The 20777-nt window shown below is 41.5% G+C and overlaps 1 protein-coding gene across 1 annotated transcript; it reads right to left on the minus strand.

Annotated features, from left to right (window-relative positions):
* Positions 1-5327: 5327 nt before the first annotated feature.
* Positions 5328-19527, minus strand: LOC130207274 (uncharacterized protein C1orf112 homolog). Its single transcript, XM_056435795.1, is given in 19 exon segments — positions 5328-11573; positions 11945-12034; positions 12685-12736; positions 12946-13028; positions 13744-13930; positions 14595-14724; positions 15551-15699; positions 15798-15862; positions 16001-16040; positions 16042-16088; positions 16692-16830; positions 16939-17023; positions 17138-17300; positions 17851-17991; positions 18161-18265; positions 18505-18593; positions 18688-18727; positions 19098-19224; positions 19396-19527. Coding segments are annotated over 18 exon segments (1965 nt in total). The 5' UTR covers positions 19194-19224; positions 19396-19527; the 3' UTR covers positions 5328-11309.
* Positions 19528-20777: the final 1250 nt, after the last annotated feature.

Here is a 20777-nt window from a genome sequence, read left to right on the forward strand (position 1 = left end):
ATGTCATCCCTGTCCCAGGACCACACATCGGGTCAGGAAAAATTACCATAAATCATTCAAGATTGTTTGGGTGTGAGTTGCCTATTTTTTGGAGATATTGCCTTCTCTACAGTATAATGGAGAGAATTACCTTTAGAGAACCAATGTACATGGCTTGTGTTACTCTAAAGGCAAAACTAAATAAAAAATGTGAAACATTTGAAAAAAACTGCAAAGACTCTATCCAGAAATCAGAACCCAATACTCAAGATACTCCACCACCTTGATGTGAGCTGTTCCATATAGGAACTGTTTTGTTTCAAACATTATTCCTCAATGAAACTGCTCACCAAAGTTCTGGCGTATATGTGCGCATTTGTATTGAGTGTAGAAGTGTAAGTTTGAGAGTGTCTGTATGTTACATTCGCCCACATTTTTTAATTGTCACTGCGTATTTGTCTATGGGACCACCAGGTGGCTCTATTATATCAGGTTCAGTTTCAGGAAACTGAAAACGGACTGAAAAAACCTTGCACACGCACACAAAAGGCAGAATCCTCATCAAGTATATATTTTTTCACTGTGAGTGTGGGATCACCCTGAGTGCACTCCTGTTCTTCCGCAAACACAACCCCCTCTCAGGACAGCCCCTGCATCCACTTCACAGTGCCTTGACTGACAGGGCACCCTGTTGGCCGGATTAATTGAGGTGAACTCCTGCGTCACCTCTCGGAACAGTTCCCATGGTGCTAAACTCAGTCCAGAGCCAATGCAGACATGAATGGCCTTCTTGCACTGAGCTGGCTACTAGCAAGAGACCCGCTATGGTTCCACTCAGCACCGAGTCATGACAGGACAGCACGGGAAGCGACTCATGTGGTTGGAGAGCAGCAGCTGACTTTTTATCAGGGCTCAAACTATCACGACTTGACGGGGCGCCACGGAACGTAGGACTCAATCGCGGAAATGAGGAAGTCAGAATTCAGGAAAAAGTAACATCTTTTACTGGGCAACATTTAGAGACGAACCAACACAGACAAGAGGTCGACACAGACTAAATACAAAGGGGAATGAGGCACAGGTGGAAACAATGAGGGCGGGTCTGCAATCACAGGAGGGCGGCACACAAGGAGGGAGGAGTCTGAAACGAGAGACAAGTTGAGTGACAGACAACACAACAGAAACAGACAGTGAACACAGAACTACCCAGAGGGTCTGGGTGTAACACAAACAAGACAATAACCCATCATGGACTATATTTGTTGAACAATGCTATTTGTTGCGTTTATATAGCCTTGTGTGCCTGTATTTATATCCATAAAGTGGCCCTAATCATGTGTACTTGAAACAACTCACGATATGCAAGGAGGCTAGTTACCAGATCATATTTCTAATTTGATCCAATTTTTAATCATAGTGCAAGATTATATTCGGAGGAGGCCCTCTCCTTCTTGTGTGTCATGTCTGTCATGTCATTAAAAGCCATTTGACCCTGAGCGACACATTTGACTTCCAAGAACCAGTCAATCTGAAGTTCAGATGAAGACGGGAGACTGCGTCACACTGACACAGTCGACTATACCCAAGATGCTTTGCCAGGAAAGTGTGCTGGACTAAGTGCGGTGATTGAATGACCCGCTGCAGGAGCGCTTTTATATTTTTACATATCAATACTGAGGTTGAATTGAGAAATTGTCCTTGGGGATTCAATCTGTGTTTGTGTGTGTGTGTGTGTGTGTGTGTGTGTGTGTGTATTTGAACTAAAACCCCTATCAAAGCACATAGAACTAGAACGGGCACTCGGTAGAGCGCATACCTTCGCATATCACAAGATTGGGCATTTAATTCTGAACATGTTGGCATTAGTTGCATGCCAATTGGATCAAAATTGACCGTGCTATGGTAAAAAGAAGATTTTGACCTTTCCATGACCTTGACCTTTGACCCGATTGATCCCAAAATCTAATCAAATGGTCCCCGGATAATAACCAATCATCCCACCAAATTTCATGCGATTCGGTTTAAAACTTTTTTTGTTATGCGAATAACACGCATACAAATAAATAAATAAATAGATAAATAAATACACGGCGATCAAAACATAACCTTCCGCATTTTCAATGCGAAGGTAATGATGTCTGCGCTTTCTGTCTGCACCTACACTTCTGTTTGTCTCCCTATACCATACAATGAGACTTAAAATGTGGTATCTTCTTAGTCATTTAGTATAAAGTAAAACAAAGTGAAGTTACCTCACGTCTTTGGGAGGCTTGTTAAATGGATAGAATTGTTACAAAATTAAGACTACGTTTCGTAGAAAATCCCATACTTCCTGTCTCAAACAGATATACATGAGAGGATATGTACTCCTCTTCACCCCAGATATGGGTCCACACAAATTAGATTGAAGGCACAAAAGGCATAAGAGGAATGTCAGAGTTGTGCATCTGGGTCAAATTTATGTTTATTGCCAATTGTGCTGTAAAGCAGGACCAACATTTTGACTTCAGGTTGCAGTGAAGTGACTTGGGCTGCTATTGTTATTAGATTAGATTTGATATACTTTATTCACCCTGAGGGGGGAATTTATTTGTTGCACCAGCAAGCATGTTTACAATATATTCAGTCTGTGGATGCAATGATTCTTGTTCCCTGAGAGTTATACTCTGTATTAGAACCGTTATTCATTTTTGGTTTTATTTCCGATTAAAACCTTTTTATTATAATTTTCCATCTCACGATATTTCGTCGAGTCCAACCGAAGATTCTTAAACACAACAGTAGCAATGAAAATTCTAACATACTGATGCTGAAAGTATGTTTTTGACACAGCATTACAGTAGCTTGTATGCATGAAGTACGTTTGACGTTGGTGAGTATTGTCATATAATATGGAATATAATATGGACTATGCCTACTACCAACTCCGCCATGGCCCTGTTCATGCTGTGCCCACTCCTACTCTCTGCTTCCATCTGCCTGATGGATCATGGAGGTCTGGATCGTGGTCCATGCCTACTACCAACTATGCATACACTCTGTCATATTCATTGATTGTGTTGTTACTGTGTTTTTAATTTGTGTGTAATGATTCCTTCTGTACACATGGCATCTATTGCACCTGCCCATCCTGGAGAGGGATCCTCCTCTGTTGCTCTCCTGAAGTTTTCTTCCCCTTTTCCCCGTGAAAGGGTTGTTTGGGAGTTTTTCCTGATCTGATGTGAGGTTCTGGGACAGGGATGTCTATATGTACACATTGTAAAGCATTCTGAGGCAAATTTGTAATTTGTGAGAATGGGCTTTACAGATAAACTGAATTGAAAACTGAATTGAAAATTGAATATATTTGTAGTTCCGCAGTTCGTCAGTCAAACCGTCCAATTGTTGACTGCACTGGGTTTTACATGGAGATGCACACAGAGGCAATACATTATCACAGTCATGCTCCATTGTCCAGCAGGTGCAGAACATCAGGAATTACATGTTTTTGCATGTTTTTGCAATGGTTGGTCTGTTTCAGTTAGACAGCAGTGCACCCTTTGAGGACCCATGCGCCTCGTTTTATCTGCAAATGTGCCACTCGAGTTGGAGCATGATGCACCAGCACACAGACGACATGCCACTATCTGATCCCTACCAATGTACTCAGCGACCCACACAGTATGTGTGCAACGGAGCACAAACCAAAAGTAGAACGAGAAATTAAACATCTGCTTTTATGTTCCCATACATTTATCGTTCTCTCTTTCTATTATTAGGCTGCGGCCAGTGGACCGCACCAAGCGTCAACTGTGTGTGTAAGTGGTGACCAGAACAGGAGATGCAAAGATGTCTGCATCTCCTGTGTTTTGAATTTATTTATTTTCAAAGTGCAACACATGTATGGCAAGTTATCCTGGTTGCATCAGTGACAATGTAACTATGTCTTTAGATCATTAAGGGTCACCGGTTTGATAAATACAGCACCCAGTATGTCCAATACCAAGTATGGCCATTGATCTGTGAGTTGATATCTTTGCACACGTTGCAATTCGATCTGCACAAGAGCCAGTCAAATTTGAAAAATATTGAGAGTTTATTGTGAATATTTGGGAGGGAAAAACTTCTTATCTCTCCATCGCAGTTTCACTTTGTGTCGTACACACAGACGCACGCTTTAGTTTTGCCTACACACATTGACACACTATGCACACACTTACACACCACAGTACTCCTAAGAAAATCAACATGCAAGTCATATTAACACTAGGGTGCTCAGTTTCAAATATCATTACCACACACACACACACACACACGCGCGCGCACGTATGCCCTGAGTGCACACAGGCCTCTGTGTGGTTGCGGCCGTGTCTAATATAGAAGACACATAGAGGAAATTCTTCCCTCCCAATTTCCCGGGACTGAACTGGGAGTGACCTGTTTGGCAGACACACAGCCCCAATGGAAGGAATGTAACTCAACTCCCCCTTCATCCATCGAGCAGTCTGCTGGCCCAGCTGTGTGAGGACACAGAGAGAGATAAACATAAGGCGCTGTTGGGCGAGAAGGATGTATTTTTTAGCTCTTACCAATTCACAAAACTCCTCATTGTACTAAATATTCATCTTTGTGGAGCCTGTCTCTTGAGTGCAAAGATGTTGCCCAGTTTGTGATCAAGGTGTCAAAGTCCAATACATTCAATTCAATTCAGTTTATTGTGTATAGTCCATTATCACAAATTATAAATTTGCATCAAAAGGGCTTTATAATCTGTACAAATACGACATCCCTGTCCCAGGACCTCACATCGGATCAGGAAAAACTCCCAAGAAATAGAAAAAAACCCTTTCACAGGGAAAAAAGAGAAGAAACCTTCAGGAGAGCATGGCTCTGCCTCCCATCCTACTTTTTAAGACTCTAGGAACCACAAGTAGCCCCACATTTAGTGAGCGCAGCTCTCTAGTGGGGCAATATGGTACTACAAGCTCCTTAAGATATGATGGAGCATCACCAATCAAGGCTTTGTAGGTTCGGAGAATAATTTTAAATGAGATTCTTGATTTTACAGGGAGCCAGTGCAGAGCAGATAATACAGGATGAATGTGATCTCTTTTCTTAGTTTTAGTGAGAAATACGAGCTGGAGCATCCTGAATCAACTGGAGGGACTTAAGATACTTATTAGAGCAGCCTGATAAGGTAATTTAGTCTAGAAGTCAGAAACGCGTGAACTAGTTTTCTGCATCTTTTTGAGACAAGATGTGGTATTTTGTGAGACTATGAATAATTTTATAGGACTTTGGCGTGCCCCCCTCCACAATACAACTTTGTGTGATTCTACATGATGTATGTGTAACAGAATAGCCTTGAAGAGTCAAAAAGTGACGTTACTTTAATCTGGAACGTAACATACAATACATTGTGGTGTTTAAAAACTGACGATCGAGATCAAAAGTGCTAAGTGCCACAAAGCATAACATTTGTGGACTTAAAATGTAAAAATTAAATCACAGGTCACAAACGGATACATTAATGTTTTAAAAGCATCAAGAAAACCCCCACAATTTGGTTTACATTTAACGGCTCAAAAAGTAAAGGATTTCTAAAGTGATTCAGTCTATTGGGGACTTGTGTTCAGTGTCGTCATCCGTGTGCTGTCCACTTGTATTCAAGCACACTGGGCCTGTTCATTTCCTGCAGGGACACATAATAATACTGTTATCAGCATTCAAAAATCTGTATCTGTTAATTGAGACTGATTGTGCTCCCAATTATTGTTTATACACTTCAGGTGTGTGTGTGTCATGTGACCACGGTCTATATAAGCTGATGCACCTGCGGGTAATAAAGCACTGGAGTATCATTCAAACAAACTTGCATCCAGTGTTTTTGTCCTCCCAAGTTTATATATGTTGAGTCGATACATGCAGTCAAGCTCTGCTTAACAGGTTATGGGCCCAGATGCGTTTGACGTTTGTGCGCAGAGATATCCGGCGTGAGTAGAAACAGAGAAGCACTACGTGGAGCTGGCCGATGGCACAAGCTGCACGGGGGTCGCGGACCGCAGAGGAAACGCCTAGGTGTGTCTGGTCGACAGCAGGGGGCAGCGCCTCAGTGCCACACTGAAGCAGGCGCTGTACATCCCCTCGTATCCCCAAGACATCTTCTCCGTGAGAGCTGCAACTTCCAGTGGAGCAACGGTGATCTTCAAGGAAAGAAGAGACGTCTTGCAGTACAGAGACGGTACGTGCTTCCCCATTCATGAGCACAACAGACTGTTCTATTTGCCTACTGTGCCAGTAAACCGTGAATGTGACGATCAATGTATGAGCTGTCATGATATTCAGAGAGTGGCACGAGATTTTGGGGCACTGTAATTTTGATGATGTCATTAAGTTGGAGAATGTAGTGGATGGAATGTCAATCAGTGGTAAAGTGTCAAGATCCATGATATGTGAAGTGTGTACTCAGGGCAAGTTCACTCAGAGCAGGAACAGGAAGCCTGATGTGAGGGCCAAATCAGCCTTGGAGCTGGTTCACACTGACTTGGCAGGCCCCATTGACCCAGAGTCCAAGGAGGGGTCTAGGTATGCAGTTTCCTTTACTGATGACTACTCAAGTGCAGTGTTTGTGTACTGTCTAAAACACAAGAGTGACACAGAGGTTTCTAGTTGACACAGCCCCCTATGGGAAAGTGAAGTATATCAGGTCTGACAATGGTACAGAGTTCACAGGGCAGGGTTACCAAGCCCTACTGGGTAGAAATAGAATCAGACATGAAACATCAGCACCATACTCGCCACACCAGAATGGCACTGCCGAGCGTAACTGGAGAACCCTTTTTGACATGGCTAGATGTATGCTCTTGGAGAGCCAGTTAGCCAAGGAGCTATGGCCGTATGCGGTCCAGACTGCTGCAGTGGTGAGGAATAGATGTTTCAACAACCGCACCAGAGAGACGCCTTACTTTATGCTGACAGGAAGGAGACCTAATGTCTCCAGGATGCAGAAGTTTGGTACTGTGTGTTATGCCTACAGGCAGGACAGGAAGAAGCTAGAGTCAAGGTCTGACAAAGGCATCTTCATTGGTTACGACAGGAACAGTCCAGCCTATATGGTCTACTACCCTGACAGCAGGAAGGTGATGAAGCACAGACTGGTGAGGTTCATGTCCTGTGTTGAGGGACATCAGACTGATGACTTGTCCGACGATGACAGTGGTGTCCAGTCTAGGACAACCAGACCTGACCCTGACAAACCCGAGCAGAATGACATCCCAGAGGCTAGGCCAGGTCCAAGTCAGATAGGCCTACAGACAGGTGAGGTCAAGCCAGAATCCCAGTCTCCACAGAGATACCCTGCTAGAGAGAGGAGGCGGCTAGACTTCTATGGGATAGAGAGTGATCAGGCTCAGATCAATATTGATTATTGCTACAGGATGGTTTGTAATGTACCTCAGACATTCAGAGATGCTGTGACTTCATCCAACTCAAGAGAGTGGGTAGATGCAATGGATGAGGAGATGAAGGCACTGAGGGATAACAACACATTTACTCTGACCACCTTACCAGAGGGTAAGAAAGCAGTGGGGGGTAGATGGGTGTATACGATCAAAACCAATGTTGATGGATCTGACAAGTACAAGGCCCGCTATGTAGCCAAGGGATACAGTCAACAGATGGGTGTAGACTATGGAGAAACGTTTTCTCCTACTGTCGACCTGACTAGTGTGAGAGCGTTGATGCAGAAAGCTGCCCAGCAGGATCTGATCCTACATCAGATGGATGTTAAAACTGCCTACTTGCATGCACCAATTGATTGTGAGATTTACATGGAATGGCCAGAGGGTTAAGATGTACAATCTCAGACAAATGAGAAGATGGTGTGTAGACTAGAGAAATCACTATATGGGCTTAAACAATCGGGTCGAAACTGGAACAAAATGTTGCACGACTATCTATGTGAAAACATGTTTGTACAGAACCCAGCCGATCACTGTGTTTATACGAGAGAAACGGAACATGACAAGCTGATCATACTGATCTGGGTTGATGACCTGGTTATTGCAGCCAGTGATGAGGGAGCTTTAAAAGCAGTAAAAGAGATGCTTGCTGTGAAATTCCAAATGAAAGATTTGGGCAGACTGAAAAACTTTCTTGGCATCACTTTTGACCAGTTTAATGGATGTGTGACCATGTCACAGCAGAGCTATGTTGACAAGCTGCTTGACAGGTTTGATATGCAGGATTGTAAACCCAGGTCGACACCTTGTGAACCAAAACTGCATTACACTGATGATGAGAAGCTAGGTGACCCCAGAAAATACAGAGAGGCAGTGGGTAGCCTAATCTACCTAACCTCATGCACCTGACCTGATCGGAGTTTTGTTGTAAGCAAACTGTCACAGCATGTCAGTGAGCCGACAGAAGAGCAGTGGACAACTGTTAAGCATGTCCTGAAATACTTGAAGGGCACAGATGACAAAAAGTTGTGCTCCAGAAAATGTGATGGGCTGAGGTTGTTTGCTTACAGTGATGCAGATTGGGCAGGTGATGCAACTGACCGACGCAGTACAACTGGTTATTGTGTTAGTCTGAGTGAGAACGGTCCTCTGATTTCCTGGAAGACCAAGAAGCAGCCAACTGTAGCACTTTCAACCTGTGAGGCAGAGTACATGGCGTTGGCCGCCACCACACAAGAGTGTCTGTACTTATCTCAACTGCTTGAACATCCTGATGACTGTCTGTATGACGTACCTACGATTTTTGAAGATAACCAAGGTACAATTGCATTAGCCAAGAATCCAGTCAGCAGACAGATGTAAGCACATTGATATAAAATACCATTTTGTGAGATCGACTGTTAATGACTGTAAAGTATGTTTGAAGTATTGCCCAACAGACCAGATGGTAGCTGACTTAATGACAAAACCAGCTACTAAAGCAAAGCTACTTACTTTTTCCATGTTCCTGTTTGGGGTATAGCCAGTTAATTGCAGTTGGCTTCCATGTTTGTTTGTTTGGTTTTGTTATGATTTATGGTAGTCAATAATGTGTGATCAACTGGGGGTGTTAATTGAGACTGATTGTGCTCCCAACTATTGTTTATACACTTCAGGTGTATGTGTCATGTGACCACGGTCTATATAAGCTGACGCACCTGCGGGTAATAAAGCACTGGAGTATCATTCAAACAAACTTGCATCCAGTGTTTTTGTCCTCCCAAGTTTATATATGTTGAGTCGATACATGCAGTCAAGCTCTGCTTAACAGTATCGTTTTAAACTCAATGAATATTCATATCATATGTAGCCTATTCATAAAATCAATTTGGCTTAAGAGCTTCCTACAGGAAATTAGTAGCCTATATTTGCTCAAATAAATTCACAGCAAACAAATTGCATTATAGCGAGTGGATGCCCCTGACACACTATTATCATAGTGTATGTCTGTTTGGGAAATAAAACATCAGACTAGTGCAAGGGTGTCCAAACTTTTTGCAACTGGGGCCAATTGTGATAAAGTACAGATGCCCGGGGGCCAATAGTTCCTTTAGACATTTTTTAAACCACAAAGGTTACATGAAAATACACTGTGATAAAACAATTTATTTTTACTGTCACAATTACTTTTATTTTTTAAATGACAATGTAACCACATATCATATAACCAAGTCTGCCTTTCATTCAGTCAGATAACAATGAAAAAGCTGTATATAGAAAACCTTACATTTCTATGAGTTACATAACGTTGCAATTAACCTGTTTTGCACTGAATACCTTTTCAAGATAATATCAATCAAGTCCAACCTGTGAAAAAATAAACAATAAGATCAAATATTTGGGCATAAAGAGTTTACTGAGTGTTAGTGACACTGCATATCTTTTCAAAATAACAATAACGCGCAACCTTTGAAAAACAAAACAAGTGCAGATATGTCTGAGTCATTACGTTTTTTTTCTATGTGATAAAATGGGCTTTCCACTACACCTCTTTTTAAAACGGGGTTGCAGGCTTGATACGGCCACTCTCCATAAAGCTCAATGTTGAGCTCTTGTTTTGAAGGGCAACAGCTGGAACGCTGAGAGGTAACACCTGGCAAGTCTCCAAGAATCTCGTCTGTCGCGCATGCGCAGCGTAACCGGTTAACGTCGTAACGTACACATTTACACGAAAGTCGGCGACAGGCATTTCGCTCTTTATTTATTAATGACTTAGTTTTATGTCCGTGTAGTTTGTAATATGTGAAGTTCTCAAACAAGGTCTTGAAATAAAATAATCTGCATTTCCCCTCGCGCCCCACCTCGTCTCTGCTCTTGAACCCGGAGCAGAGAGCTACTCTGAGACGACTTGTCTTCACCACCGTGGGAACGCAGAGGTGTCGGTTTGCTGTTCCCGCGACATATTGGACGCTCTCTGCCGGCTGGTTGCAGCGCGCTCACCTGTATGTGCGCACCTGTCTGTGCGCATGGGGGCGGAGCTCCACGGCGATACCGAGAGCCAGGAGAAGTGTGAACGCCACCACGTAGAGACAGAAATGCTATGCCGCTGTGTAGATACGATCAATAATATACGACCGTTTAGTTGAATAAAACAACCTGACATTTCTTATGTTGTAATCTGGCGCTATAGAGAACATGTCAGTGGGGCGGACCCCCACCCTGTTCTCATGGTATGGGAAACACTAGTAATTCCCACCGCTCCTGAAAGCGGCGGCCCTCAGTCAACTTTTCTCCTTTTTTTTTGCCGTCGCCATGGCAAATAGGTTTCGAGAAGGGTTCACGCCACGGATGCAGAGCCAGATACATTAGAAAGGAGGAATTACGTCTTTCAAGTTTTTATGATTTATTTATTCTGACAGATCTGGCGGGCCACAAATAACACATATGACCGATGTCGCGGGCCGTATGAAATCTGACCGGCCCGCGGGCCGGACTTTGGACACCCCTGCATTATATCAACACTGTGTTCAACACTTGTGTTGTATTATGCTGTCATGACCAGAACTTTATAAACCATGGAACACCAATCTGTGCCATGCATTCTCCACAATGGGAGCAAGCTTATCTCACTCTATATAACGTGGTGGTCACTTGTCATCTATCCCCTCTCTGGAGGGCACAAGGACAGAAACAAGGTCGCAGCCTTGCCCTGCCCCTTTTCTCATCAGTCACTACATCTTCCTCTTCTTCAGAGGCAAACATGTACATAAACACCTTTTACACGTATCGCACAATTTGAAATAATGCAGAGTTTACACGAGCGTGTCTTTGCAGTTATGGCGTCTTCATTTGACCACAAAGCAGACATTAACCCACTACTCACGTGTGGTAGGAAGAGGTCAAAACTGGCCACTATGGTGACGTTAACAAAGAGCACCGACTGGTTAAGATTACGTCCCCGGTGCAACCCGAACCAGAGGTCGCGCTCACCACTTTGTCCACTTGTCCTAGTTTGTACCCTCCATTCTGCCAGTCGGTCAGAGCTTTTTGAGTTAGGCCCACGATGTCGGCCTCGACACTGGGACAAGCGTCCTGTGAAAAAGCTTGGAGAAGCACGTGTCGCCACACTGGAAGGTTTTCCAGCTCGGACGGTGGGAAGCTCCGCACCAGCTCCATCTGGAACAACAAAATCATTCGGAAAATTTATATAACCACCTTATTTTCACCGTATCATCTTGCACCGTTTAATGTATTTTAATATACAGACACATCAGCTCATTGTATAAATAAACATCATGTGAATCATATAATATTGCCTTCAAGTCAGCAGATCTCAAGCCAAATAAAAACGTATGGAAGCTTTTGGACTAACATCTTTGAAAGAGCTCTCCTGCATCAAATCATGAAATGAGTCGAATGGTGTTCGTCAATGTGATGGTGGTAACTGTGTGTACTTCAATGGAAAACTATGAACTAGATTTGAAGTTGACACTCGAGTCACTTGTGATTTCATAAAGAATAACATTTCAGTTCCCAGTGTTTCTAACCTGGTGGTCCGGCGTCATGAGGAACACCAGGCGTTTGAGCAGCAGGCCCAGGTGGACCGACTGGTGACACTCAGCGGTGCAAGATTTCACCTGGAGGAGAAGAGAGATGGAGAGAGGATCAGTGTGCAGGCTCAGGGGTAAAATCACACGGGCGTCACGGCAGAAGACAGGTGACGAACTGATGGAAAGGGATCCATAATCTGATGACGTAATGATGTCACAGGGTATTAAAAAAGGTGTCCCCGAGGTCCAGCACAGAAAACATGGAGGACCCCATTCTGACCCTACGAAGAGGGGATTTAGAGATATTTTAGAAAGTGCTCAGGATGAGGTCACAGACGTGGAGAAACATCCACGACGTTGTTGACAAGAGCCGAGATTTCAGAAATCGTGCAATTTCGAGGTCTACTCAGCTTCTGTCCATCCTGGAGAGGGATCCTCCTCTGTTGCTCTCTTGAAGGTTTCTTCTCTTTTTTCCCCCCTGAAGGGTTATTTGGGAGTTTTTCCTGATCCGATGTGAGGTTTTGGGGCAGGGATGTCTATGTGTACAGATTGTAAAGCACTCCGAGACAAATTTGTGAAATTGGGCTATACAAATAAACTGAATTGAATCTTTGCAATTCATGTCTGAAAATGGGTTTTTAAAGCGAAATTAGCTGTGAACTCTGTTTCTTTCTGATCAAAATAAAACAAGATTACAAAGTGGACTCTCAACTGTTTTATGTGCCGTCTCAACCCACCAGCTGCGCAACGAGGAGGACATGATGGAGACAAAGTTCTGCTGTTCCATACCTGTAAGCGGAGAAGATCAAATCAGCAGTGGATTCAATAAGTACAGAAATATATGTGTAAAAAACAGATGTGACAGCAAGACTTTGGTGCAACAGTAACAATAATGTCTAAAAGTATCTGAAATGTTGGGTTTGTTATAAATAATATAGCATGACACAGTGCACATAAAAGAATAGAGCTGCTGTGTGTGAACACACACACACACTCACCGTGCTGTGAAGCACCACACATCCGTTGCCAGTAGAGCTGTCTGGGTATCAGTCTGCAGGACCGTATCGATCAAACAACGCTCCTGGAAGAGAAATTAAGGAGAACGACGGTTTAGAGGAGACGGGGATGGGAAGATGCGGGAGTCTGGAAAAACAAGATCATGAAAACTCAACAGAAACAAGAAAAACGAAAGTGAAAGAGTAACTCGCAAATGAATGACGGGAAATCCTGCATCAAATCTAAACTTATGGCCAGAATACAGCATCAACAAATTCCCAAAACACCTACAAAAGAATCACTTTTGTTATTCGTTATTATTGACCTCAAAGTGATAAAGACAAACTCGTGGCAAGCGTGCTGTGAGAAGCTCGGCCCCGACTGTCATCACAACCTCACAACAAACAAAACAAATCCTGTTGATACTTTCAAACTTTCTTGATTATTTGCAAATGTTCTTTAGACATTTGAGGATAAAACACAATGGCAGGACATGACATACTTAAGATAAAAAAATGAATGATAAGAATTAACTTCTGGCTTCAGATTTAGTTCACTTTTGCTTTCTCAATCACTCTAACTCCTTTTTCATTTGTCTAACAAAATTACCATTCTTGGTTTCTAATAAGCAAATGCTTGATTTGTGTATCTAGTTGGGGTGGGGGGGGATGGGATGATGCCCGACTCAAAACATTCACGATTGAACGCTGCCTGAACTTTACTAGCAACAGTGTTCACTTCTTCTGATGCTGCTTCTGATACAATGGATGTGGTTGTGTGTGTGTGTGTGTGTGCCTCACCAGCACGGGGAAGTACACGGGGGGAAGCGCCGCCACACTGGCACAGAGCTGCACACACATGTGGGTGTGCAGAGTGACCAGGACCTGGGCCTGTCCCTTCATCATCACCCCCGGCAACAGCACAGGTACCCGACGCTCAGTGCAGCATCGCCTGAAACTAGTGAACAACGCCTGGTAGAGAGGAAGCCTGGAGACAGGGGAAGGACAAATATTTACAAACATTAGTTTACATATATAATTGAATAATAACATGTCTTTTAACACTGCTGAAAGATGCATACATATTCGTATAATCTTTAGACTTATTCAATATCCTTAGTTATAAATAATACTAGTGACCGTGGGTTGTATAACTGCTGTATTACATAGAAGAATTATGTTTTTGTTTAATGTGGATTATTTAATAGTTGTAAAAATCAAAGTTCCCACTGTAGATATATTTATTATTACCTCCATATACACAAGCAAGGGTTGAATACGAGCATAATTAATCACATTTACTACTGTGGAGTGTAAAATATTGGTGTATTTATTGGTATCAAGTCATCGTTATTATAATTCATTACTATGATACTTATTTGGAATGCAATATGATTACAAATCTGAATTCATCCGTTATGTTTGATGCTGAAATGATTTACTCTTTACGGTAAAATAAGAAATCAGAAATTAGCACCAATTGATTTGATAAAAATAAATTATTCTTCAGCATCAATAACCGAAAATATTATGGTTATAGTTGGTTGCCAGCTTGACAACCAGTTGTAATAGGAACCACTTGTCCCTGCATTAAAGCACCAAATGTTAAAACTAGTTCAGCTGACGACAACAACAGCAGTACTCTTCCTGACCTGGGCGTGTCCTCTGAGAAGTGGCTGCCGGTGTACCAAAGCTGCAGCACCTCCTCCGGCTGCGAGGCGAGCTGACCCAGGACGCTCACCAGCATCAGACACTGAGGAAGCTGGTGGTCGGGAGTTAGCCCTGCAGACCAACAAGTCAAAAGGTCATTCCGGGATCGGATGTTGCATGTTTTTTGACAAGTGTCAGACAGCAGAAGGAAACACGGTGAAACATGGCTAGACATTATATTAGTGAATCCATGATGCAATACACAGGACTGGTATCAGCACAGATGTTGATCAATTCACCATGTCGGACAGGAAAAGTGTGAATGAAGTATTCCTACTGGTATGCAAACACCAGGAATGAGATGAGAAAATAAAGTAAACATTGCACTGTAATTGATTAAAAATATCAATGTGCAACAAAAACTAGAGCAACTTACATTTTAAGTGTAGCTTCACTGATCAATTTGTTTGTTTAAAGGGAAAGTGAATACTACCGTTAATGTGTTCGAATCATGTTACATTGTCACCATAACGGTAGATAAAAGTTAATATAAAACATTAATTGAAATAGTCTCACCGAACTAAAGTTGTTCCTCCCAGATGAAAAAAAATCTAGATTGTGGACAGTTGCGCAACACCTTGCAAAATAAAATAAAACTAAAACATCAAACTATTTTGTTAAGTTTTCAAAATGAACAGTACTGTTTCCAAAGCCACAATTTGTTTTATGTCCACCGTAAGAATGCCTCTCTTCTTTTATATAACAAACATGTAATACATTATTTATTTTAACATTAGATAAATAGTGCACATTACAAATTGTATACTTTATGGCATTAGAATGGCCTCAGCTCATCACTGAACAGTGTAAAAAACAATGTCTCCACTGCAAAGGGAAACAGAAAATCATCCATCAACAGTGCCACAGTATCTGAATCCACAGCAAGCATTAAACTCACGCAGCTCATTCTGGAGGACAAATTCGACGAAGGGCCTTAAAGGTAACAGCTGGAGCAAGAGGGCATCCATGGGAACCAGAGCCGCGGCCTTCAGCTCCCCTGACAGAGCCGAGGGCAACGTTGGAGCACACAAGCTGGGAGGGAACTTACTGAAAGACATCAGCAGATATACGTTTCACTTCACTCAACAAATGTTAACTCAAAGAACAAGTTGTAGTCTTTACCGGCTGCTTAAAACCACACATACCTGATGATCTGGAGGTAGAGTTGGTGATAGCAGTTACAATACTTTGTCAGAAAACACTTGAATTCCTGTTCAAAGGAGAAGGAATGATGGGATGCCAGTTCAGCTGCTTTGTATTATGAAGTAGATAATTATAAATGTAATAGTCATGTGGCAGGCATAATGTTGGTATGGAGTCAAGAGGAAGTCAAGTGGATGTTGTGTACCTTTATGTAATGAACCAAAGTGTTGGCAAAGAATCGACATCTTTGCAGTTTTCTGGAACAGTTTGTATTCTGGGCTTTGTGTTGCCTCCTTTAAAAAAAGACAAAAGACCATTATTACAAAAAAGGTGAAGAAGAAAAAAATCAAATAATAAAAGTCGATTTTTTAAAATTTCTTGTAGAATACTAGAAACATCCATATAGAAATATCCACAATTCTGGTGTTTAGTTGGTATCAGGACTGTTCTGTACTTACCACGTTTACATTTTTATATTGAGTTTACACTAATTCTCTAGTGAGCAAATATAAATTCATACTCTTAAAATCGCCAACACTATTTTTTTGACAAATATTAAAATGAAACTAAATTTAAGAAATTAAAATAGTCCTGAATCTGTAAAAAGCTGCTAAATCTTATTCATAAGCTTGTTTGAGATGAGCCAGTCCTGCACAGAATCGATCATCGGCGATTGCAGCACAATGCATGCTGGTTAGATTTGTCTCCGACCATAATCTCACGAGATTGAGGCGGACCGTTTTTAGTCAGGCGGTGCAGTTGCTCTCCACCGAGGGCATGATGGGAACCGCCTGGCTGTTGGCTCTTCAGAGTCCACTTTACAGACGAGGCGCAGTTAATCTCAAACAAGGCTAATAATACGTTTGTCTTTTTACGACCAATCAGAGCTTTCCTACCTGCAGACCAGCATGTTTAATCTGTTCAGCCAGCTCCACACAGTTGTTGAAGGAGACCATCAGGTTGTCACACAGGCTGTTGCTGATGTCACCGTGATGGAGGTGTTCCTCCACCAATGACTGGTACTTCAGACTCTGTCTGATCAGAAGTGGTCACACAACTCAAAACAAAGTGATTCGTCCAGTGACGGTAAATTTGAAATCAACAAAAACAGTAGGTGTCAACATGACTGTCTGCTGTACTGACTTGATGAGGAATTTCCACGTGTTTGCGTGCAGTGCTATGTCCAGGTTGGAGATAATAGAGCAGATGTCCAGCATGTTGTGAATCACTGAGGAAGATGAAACATAACTTGCATTGATGGTCTAGGTACAACGAGGGATATGCTTCATAACAAAGGGTGTGGCTGTGGAAAACCAACAGATGCATACAAATACACACACACCTGTTACAATATCAGAGACCTCTTCCTCTGCGCCACTGCTGTCCAGGGAAATGCGGTCCAGCAGCTCCAGCAGACCCTTCTGGAGGGAGTAAGCCTCCTTGAAGAGTCCTTGCAGCAGGTCAGCCACCAGGGACAGACGGCCACAGTAAACCACCTCACTCTCCTGAGGACAACATGCAGAGAATGCTTAAACTCATTACTTTCATTTTAATATATTTTTCATACACATAATTTTTATTTATTTTTCTCAGCAGATGGATTTCAATTAATGTGTGACTGGATTTCATGTTCCCCCGCATTGCTTAATGATTGCGTTTCATTCTACAGAAAGATGCTCATCACAAGTTTCCAGTTAATGAGGTCATTTTGAGCTCAAATAATATTTCCAGTCATAAAATATTTCCAAACACAAGAAAGAGGAAACTGAGGATGAAGATCAAACGAGTCTCTCGAGGCGCGTCTGTGCTGCAAATTGTATTTTTTTAATTTTGTGTCCCCTGCACTTTGGAATCACTAATCCCCCATTTAAATAACATTTTACCCATTTTAAAATAGTCAAAATAAGCAATGGATAAATTATGAAATTTTAGTTTTAAATGCACAACTTAATTAATAATAATAGTATTTAAAATAAGAAGCATTCAGCCATAATTATAGCAGATTGGGAGTTAAAATGTATCCATTACAGCCACTGATAAACGCAACAGGCCAACCTTGCAGTGCTGAAAGGTTTCCCTCAGAACCTTCAGGATACAAGTCGGTAACGAGCGGATGGCATCTAAGTCAGGGACTTCCTCAAATGTGCCAATGTGACGCACACAAGTGGATAGGGCATCAATTATCTGCACCATTGCCTGAAATAGAAAGCAGGATGTTGTCAAAATATTGGTACGGGCAGAAGTGAGAATAATGTTTTTCAGAAATAAATATCATACATAACCTAAACTTGTATGGTACTAATTGAACCATTTAAAAATACACAGCCTGTCTATGTAACAACTAAGACAGCAATAATACTTGTACCTGCAGAATGTTTCTTAGTAAGGCACACAGTTCAGTGTTTTGACTGGACAGCCCTCCTACTTGGTCCACGAGTTCTTTGACCATGCTTTCAAACATGGTCACCGCCTGCAGACATTTGTGATGGATAAGAAACAGTCACAAAGACAAATTAATACTGCAATACTATAATACACATTTAAAGGGAAAGCGTGAATGAATAGAAAAATACAAGACAATTATAGTTATATCTACAAATCATTTGGCTTTTCCCCATGACCTTCATTCACTCTGTTATTTAACAAATGCTATAAAATAAATTTACATAATACACTAATGAAAATATGCATTCATCATGTTTTTTTAACCTTTGGTAGGATCTTGGAGAAGCACTCATCTTCCAGCTCAGACAGACCAATATGAGGGAGGAACATGTCCGTGATGACCTTCAGTATACCTGGAGGGATGTTATATTTATAAGACAGTTCGTACTCAGATCCCCCAAAAAGTAAGCAGTTTGTAATTACAAATTGTGCAATGAAGAAACTTACGTATATGATCATCCCAATTCTCAGAGTTATTATGCAAAGAGTGCAAACAGTCAAGGAAAACCACACCATTACAGCACATGAATTTCCTTTGTATAAACCTGAGAAATTAGTATCAGCTAAACACAAACGTGTGCTGGACTTCATCCAGAAAATACCAAAACAAATGATCTTGAGACGGTGTGAAGATATTCATAAGAACTGGCATAGTGCCACCACCTCATTGAAATAAGTAAAATTCCATAAATATGTCATTTAAACTATAGACTGTATACCAAATATTATACTCCTCCTCCCCCATCTGTTATGCATTTTAAACCTTAGCAATACCTGCATATCACTCCATAAAACACCCAGAGTATCACACTGAAACTGAAGAATGAATCAGCTAGCTGTCACGTTTGAGAGGATATGGTGAGTTTGGGCAGGACAGACTTGAGATTCTGGCGGCAGGTTTCCTGACTCCACTGCAGCACCTCGTCCAGGAGAGAAGAGTTGGTCTGGGACATGATGACAGCGGTCACCGGCGGGTCAGGAATACTGTCGCGAGGAGGAAAAAGCTTGTAATGCATGTTTAAACCAGGGAGAAACGAGACTAGCGTTAGCTCGCTATGATATGTGTGTTGCTAACGTTGAATGTTAGCGTGGTAGTTCATGATAGTTTCGACAACACATAACGTTAGCTAAGTTAGTTAAGTTATAGCGTCTTACCATAAATTACTTGACTGAATCTTCTTTTCAGGAGCATAACGTCCCACTTACGCGTTTGTTTCTCTGAGCGTCACCGTTTTGTTATTCGCTAAAACCGTGGAAAGGTAACTGAAGAAGATAGGTGACCGTGGACGTTACAGTCTTTGCGTCGCTTTGGACAAACATACCGCGCGCCGTTGTTTGAAACGGATGTGACGTAGGCGCGACGCTGCTCATCTGCCTTCGCTCTGATTGGTTGAAATGTAAAATGATTAAACGTTCAGCCAATTGAGGGAAGCGATGAATGTACACCGTTGTAAATAACAACAGCATCATAAATCTGTGGACTATAAATACATGTAAATACATTCTGCGTGCCAAGTACTATTTAACATATGACAATAATACGCATTATTAATTAAATATATATATATATATACTTGTTTCCCAAATGTATATATAGTTTAAATGATAATTTATGTAATCTATAGTTTGAGGCCTTGTCTTAATAGTTATAGTTATAGTTAAATCCCATATTTGTTTCAGAATGTTCACTCATGTTCATGTGTCAGAGTGATAAAACAAAGCACATATAATATAGGAAATAAAAATTATTTTTATATGTATATATCTCATCAATAAACACATGCAGGTTGGGCTGGAAATGACTAAGATGTTTAGATTGTATTTAAGTGAGTTATGGGAAGGATGATATTTATCCATAGGAGTCGGAAATTTATCTTGGCACTGTCATGATTGACTCCATAAAATCAGTGTCTGGAAAGCCATTGTTTACAGATAGGATCTTGACCATTGAAGTAAACCATCAAGCTTTTGTTCCACCTTTGTTTCCCGAAAGAGGTGTTAGCGCCTGCTGTTGCAGGAAGGGAACCATTTCTTGTTTAGGAAACCGGATTACACATTGATTCTTATCTCTTTCAAATACAGTTAATTGTGATAATGCTTGCTTTGTAGTCTTTTTACACTTGGAAGGAATTATCAAAATACATGGTATTTTTTCCTCCACTTGATCAACCTGATTCAGGAGTTCATGATTTACTTTAGTCCCATAATAACCCGTAGACGCAACATTCCTGTAGAATACAGTGATTTGGCTATTGTAAGAGAATGAAAAGCATCTTTTTATTGCTCCCCAATAAAACATATTTAACTTGTCCCCAAAGAAGTCAAAAGGCTTGTATCAGCATTTCCAATTGACATTGTATACAGTGAATACAAATACTTCAAAAGCAATCCTCAACATACTACAAAAACAGAATGACTTGGGGCAAATTAAGAAAAAAGTATTTCTGTGGGTTATATTCTGTGAGATTGTTATATTCTGTGAGATAATGGAAAAGGGTATCATGGGAAAACTTGCTCCATGCTTCAGATGGAAAACG

This window comes from Pseudoliparis swirei, chromosome 17 (genome assembly GCF_029220125.1).
Source record: "Pseudoliparis swirei isolate HS2019 ecotype Mariana Trench chromosome 17, NWPU_hadal_v1, whole genome shotgun sequence".
NCBI lineage: Eukaryota > Metazoa > Chordata > Actinopteri > Perciformes > Liparidae > Pseudoliparis > Pseudoliparis swirei.